The 5,944-nt window shown below is 35.3% G+C and overlaps 1 protein-coding gene across 1 annotated transcript; it reads left to right on the top strand.

Moving 5' to 3' along the window:
* Positions 1–1,819: 1,819 nt before the first annotated feature.
* Positions 1,820–2,632, top strand: LOC112200082 (monothiol glutaredoxin-S10). The gene has a single exon (XM_024341095.2). It carries the CDS (start codon positions 2,047–2,049, stop codon positions 2,353–2,355), a length of 309 nt encoding a protein of 102 aa, XP_024196863.1. The 5' UTR covers positions 1,820–2,046; the 3' UTR covers positions 2,356–2,632.
* Positions 2,633–5,944: the final 3,312 nt, after the last annotated feature.

Below are 5,944 nucleotides of genomic sequence, written 5' to 3'. Positions count from 1 at the left end.
TGAACCGCCGGAGGTTCAAATCATCAAAAGCGGCTTCGGTTCAACAATTCTCCAACTTCAGATTCATCCAAACAGGTAAAATTTCAATCTCTGATTTTATTTTGAGATTGTGAAGTATTTTATAAAATTGAATATATATATATATATATATATATTTGTGTTTTACAGTTGTTGTTAGCTTAAATTTTGCTTTATTGAGTTCGTTGATGAGAAATCTAGGACTTGCATGTCTTAAATTCTGTGAAATCTTGGCTATATATATAGTTTTGTGTTTGTTAATTGAGTAACAATAACTAATGAATAAGGGTGAAAATTAATGAAAATGTTCTTTGAAAGTCTTAGGAGTTTTATTGGGGGGCAATAAAAGTTTATTTGGGGTAGTAATCTATGAAAATGAAATGTTCTTGATTTTGAAAGTCTTAGGAGGATTATTGGGGAGCAATAAAATTCAATTATGAATAGCCAATAATGAATTTGCTTTTCTTTGATGCGCAGAATGGTGAGACCAAAAAAACACACGGAAGAAGTTGAGAGCTCCAATCTAAGGAATCAAGTGAACAGGATTCAACTGAAGACAGTTCAAATTAATGAAACACTACAACAGAAGATACAAGAATAAGGCAGATGAAGAGCACAGCGAATATTAGAAGAACATACAAGCAACAAGCGGAGGAAACAGAAGATGAAGAAAAGGAAGAAACAGAAGATGAAGAAGAAGAAGACACAACAAAAAGTCAGAAGAGGAAAAAAGCAGAAGATGAAGATGAGGAAATCAACGAAAAAAGAAAGAAGAAGAGAAGAATCGCCAGAAACAAAACAGCAGAAAGGGAAAAAAAATAGGGAAGGAAAAAGAAACGAGAAAGAGGAAAAGGAGAAGAAAGAAGAAAAGAAAGCCAGGATAAACTTCAGGCAGCAAAAGTTGCACCTTAATCTTTTGAAACAAAAATCTGTACCTGTATATGAGAGAATATTATCATTGCACCATGGGAGTGCTGAAAGACAAGTCCCCTTGCGCACTAATTAACAGCAAGAAATGAGGTTGCATTTATGTGTTCCGACTTCCGACTCATCTCCAATTTATTTGTTTAAACAAGATCATTTAATAATTGATTTTCTATCAAACATAATCAGTGATGATCTCATTGGGTAAATCGATGGCGAAATAATGTGATGCATATTGAAACTGCAGGCCAAATAAACTCTAAGATTAGCCCATAAAAGATTATTCGACTTAGACAGACACAATGAGAGAGAGAGAGAGAGAGTGCCAGACCTAGTTCCATCTCTCTCACTCCTTTTGAAGTTCCCTCTAGCTACTCAATTCGGATCGATATTCTTATACTCACACATCATCAAAAAAAAAACCACCTTTTAAAGCCATTTAGTGATTGATGCATGCCTGCCCCAATTCAAATCATCTTCATCATCTGTGAATCTGTGATAAATGCAACTATTCGTGCGCGTCTTCATCCAACACTCTCCTCCTACCACGTTATCACTATATCCGAAGTTGACATTCCCCTAAATTGTAAAAAGGGGCATTTTCGTCCACAACAAAAATTCTAATGCACCATACACCAATTAATTCTATATTATTCAATCCCTCCTTAACCCACTTTCGGCCACGTTTGGTTTATCTCTATAGTATCACAGATTCTGAGCACGCAAGGGTCTCACATCAAGGGTAGTTTCGGGAATCAATCCATATATCTTGAGGAACCTTCTGCTTTCTCTGCTGGATTAAAGTATGCATAAAATATGTAAATGATCCCCAACTTCCCATTTGGGACTTGGCTTAGCCTATATATACATGCTCATAACTCATCCAATTCCATAACCAAACCAGCTTCTACAACTACTAACTATTAAACCCACAACCTTCATTGCCTACATTTTCTCTACTTTCCCCAATTTCCCCTCACATTCTCACCTAATTTCTTGCCTTCCAATCCAAAACCCGAATTGCATCTACATCACATTCCATCCTTATTAGCTAACCCTTGGCATTATTTCAAATTTGGATACCTCTTAGTCGGATTAGCTCAAATGGACCGAGTAGCGAAATTGGCGTCACAGAAGGCTGTGGTGATCTTCAGCAAGAGCTCATGCTGCATGTCGCATGCAATCAAGAGACTATTCTATGAGCAAGGCGTAAGCCCTGCAATCTACGAGCTTGACGAGGAGTCGAGAGGGAAGGAGATGGAGTGGGCTCTGATGAGACTAGGGTGCCAACCGTCGGTTCCGGCGGTGTTCATTGGGGGGAAATTTGTGGGATCTGCCAACACAATCATGACCCTTCATCTTAATGGCTCCCTAAAGAAGTTGCTAAAAGATGCTGGAGCTCTATGGCTGTAGTCCGAATACCATGCATGGATGAGCAGCACTGCCTAATACTACTACTATATATGTCCTTAAAATAATATTTGAGGTTTTAACTCTTTTGTATTTTTCCTTTTCTTCTTGCATCCAGCGGCTTATGACTTGTATACTAATTTCAAATGTGGTTATAACTAATTATATAACTACATGGATCACTTTGAGTCTACAATATATCTTCACTTTTTGTTGAAGTACTGTGTACTATGTATTTAATATATATATCAAGACGAGTTGAGCATCTTTTTGTGCACTTGTTCAAAGTAATGCAAGTATCTTATACTTTCTAGGGTTTCCAACATAAATAATTTTAGAACTAAAATTTATGTATCACATATATCAATTAAATTGCTCCTCTCTTATTTAGATTGGTCGGCTATACAAGTATTAATGGCAATTTGGCATTGCTCAAAACGATAATGTATGTCTTTTTTGTATTTGATCATGAGACCTGGACATTTAAAGTGAGATTAACTGAGATGTAAATGGATGGAAATGTTCAAACATATACCATAAAAGAACTATCATAATTTCTGGAATATGTAATATAGTAAAAATACAAACAACTTAAGACGGAGCCAGAACAAAAATTAGTGAAACAAAAAAAGTGTAAATCTTGTCCTCCAGAGGCTAGGGTGAAAGTCGAAAGAAAAGCAAAATCTACCAGCAAATAACATATTTATGAATATCGGTAGATTCTTAATTGTTTAGTAAAACAAATGTTAGTGGCATTAATAATGAGATTCTGAGGGTTTTTTAATGTAAATGTGTCGCCTACACTTTCGAATAAACCTCTGAAATTCTGCAGCAATATATTACGTTGTTTATATAGCAAGAATTTAATGTTCCATGCATTTCACAAAAAATCTTGTCAATCAAAATGGATCATATTCTTATATCATGGCTATACTTAGAGCAACTCCAACAGCTTCCCTATAATTTTTGTATAATAGGGAAGCAAAAATCAAAGTTTTAGCATATTTTTCTTCTCCAACTCCAACAGATTCCCTATTTTACAACAATCTCTAAAATTTCCATATCCTTCCTTAAATTTTTAGAGATTGCTGTAAATATATGGAATTTGATTTTCTCTTCCCTCACTTTCCCTAAAATAAGGATAGTTATAGGGAATCTGTTGGAGCAAAAGAGACTTATTTTTCCCTAAAGTAGAGAAAAATCAAAATATGGGGAAGCTGTTGGAGTTGCTCTTATACATTGGATCGATCGATATGCATGATTTGGTAGCTAGCTACCTATATATATTCTTCTAATTAGTGCTGTTCCATCACACGCAATTAAATACCAATATATTTGGCCTTTTCGATTTTTCTGGGTTTTCAACAAAAAAAAAAACTTACTCCTGAGATCGAATCTCTATTCCCACTAAACATAATCTCATCATCATCATTTGGTGTTCTTATTATGGAGAATATACGAAGTTGTTCAAAATAATTAAGAGATAACTATCATATCAATTTTGAAATGTATGCTTATTGTCCCAAAAAAAAAAAATTAGAAATGTATGCTCCATTACATTACATACTCCGTAAATTTCTGTCGTTTTTCTTGCATGGCTATTTTCACTAATTAGGGTTTAAAGTTTAGACATTGAATCTATGAGAAGTTGTTACAATTAGCCATATAATTATGGGGACATGAGTTGCAGCAGAGAGAAAGGAGAGTTGCAGACGAGAGAAACGAAGAAGATCGAAGAAGAAGAAGAAGAGAAGCTGTTTCAATTTGCCATAAAATTATGGCGGCCATGAGTTGCAGAAGAGAGAAAGGAAGAAGAAGAAAGAGGAGGAAAGAGAAATAAAAAGTTAAAGAGTCGTTGTAAATGAATGATTTGATGTGGGGTGAGCCATTTTGTGTGGGCAGGTCTATAATTATAGTATAGACTTGCCCACTAAAGAAATGAGTGGATCAGTGGATATGACTTGCAGCAAAATATAATTATAAAATAACTTTAACATATCAGTCCCAACGGTATTTTTTATTTTTTAATATTAAAACCCGAGTCCGAACCGGTTCAGGTTTGTTGATGCTTGAACTGAAAAGTTTTCTTCGATTAATTTGTCTAGAAAATCCGTAATAAATCGGATCGAACCGGAACATTCTGATCAGTTTTTTGGTTCTATGGTCTTTTTTTGCCCACACTGCCTAGTTTAAACTCATGATATTATAACCACACTGCCTATAATAAAACCTCAGTTTTTATCTTTCTACCAAATTTGTACTACATATTTCTTATCGGCTAAAGCTGTAAGTCCTATAACTTCTACATCCCTTACCATTGCCCCTTACCACCCTACGTGTTTAACTCGATGCATGTTTTTGGCCTTTGAAACTAGCCAACCAACTTGAGATTCTAAATTTCTGAAGGAAAAAGAAACGCGCGCAAAAGAAAATGATACTCATTCACCTTTATTACATATGTGGCACTTAATAATCTGTATTCTTCCATTTCCAAAAGTTAGATAGGCAAATATATTCACCTTGTCTATCTATTGTGTGTAGGAATTGATTCCACGTTATCTTATACCTAAATTAAGGGGCTGGAGTGGGTATTTGATGAATGCTATGCTATTGAAACACTCAAAAGTGACACTGCACCTTGCATCTAATTAAGGTATTTGGGCTTTTAATAATTTATAAAGTTGGGATCATACTTCAACAAATCCATGGCATAGACTACTATAGGTCTATGATCTTAATTACTCCTAAAGATGTGCCCACACTTTATCAAATTCCTTAAACTCCAGAAGATCATCAACCATCCTAGCTCACTAGACTTCCTTGATAATTTTCCCTTCAGTACCAAACAGATTCGGATTCTCTGCTGATTATTTTGGTGTCGATCAGGTGCTTATATAGAAATGTGTACGTTTCTTGGGTTTATTCATCTCTTGAAAGCTATTCTAGGTTTTCAACTGGATCGTATAAATTATAATTCACAGATGAAATAGAGATTTATGCAAGGAACCCTGGAATACAAATTTTCGGGTTTCTGTAACTCATATTTATAGAGTATGAAGTTGAGGCGATGCTTGTGAAAGCGATAAGGAAGCAAAAGCCAAAAATGAATTAGAGCCGACCTATGGTCATCGTGGTCGTCCTTTTGAGAGGTGGCGATGTATGTCCATCCATAGCATGGCTACTTCTAAGCAATGTGCTAGCTCGATATCCCAATCTCCTGTAGTCTTCAAACTAATGTTAATCATTCGTTTATTCCCAGCTACTTATAACTTGTTGCCCTCAACTTTTGGATACCTGGAGTCTCCCTTCTATAGTGCTTGAAACGAAGCTAATTAATTCACTATGCCAAAAACTGCATCACACTACACTTTTTAGACAACGAAAAAAAAATTTCCGTTGTGTGATCATTGAAACTGCTTCACACAACAGGTTTAATGAGATTGGCGTTGTATAAGGAGGTCGTTCATAAATTTTTTTGGGTCCAAGATTATTGTACAACAGTTTTAAGGATTTGTCTGTTGTCTGAATGTAAAAAAAATTTCCCGCTCACCTTGCTCAAATTTGGGTCGAAATTTTGACTCACCTTGCACAA

Source organism: Rosa chinensis, chromosome 4 (genome assembly GCF_002994745.2).
Source record: "Rosa chinensis cultivar Old Blush chromosome 4, RchiOBHm-V2, whole genome shotgun sequence".
NCBI classification, from domain to species: domain Eukaryota; kingdom Viridiplantae; phylum Streptophyta; class Magnoliopsida; order Rosales; family Rosaceae; genus Rosa; species Rosa chinensis.
This window is presented reverse-complemented; position numbering and strand designations above follow the sequence as displayed.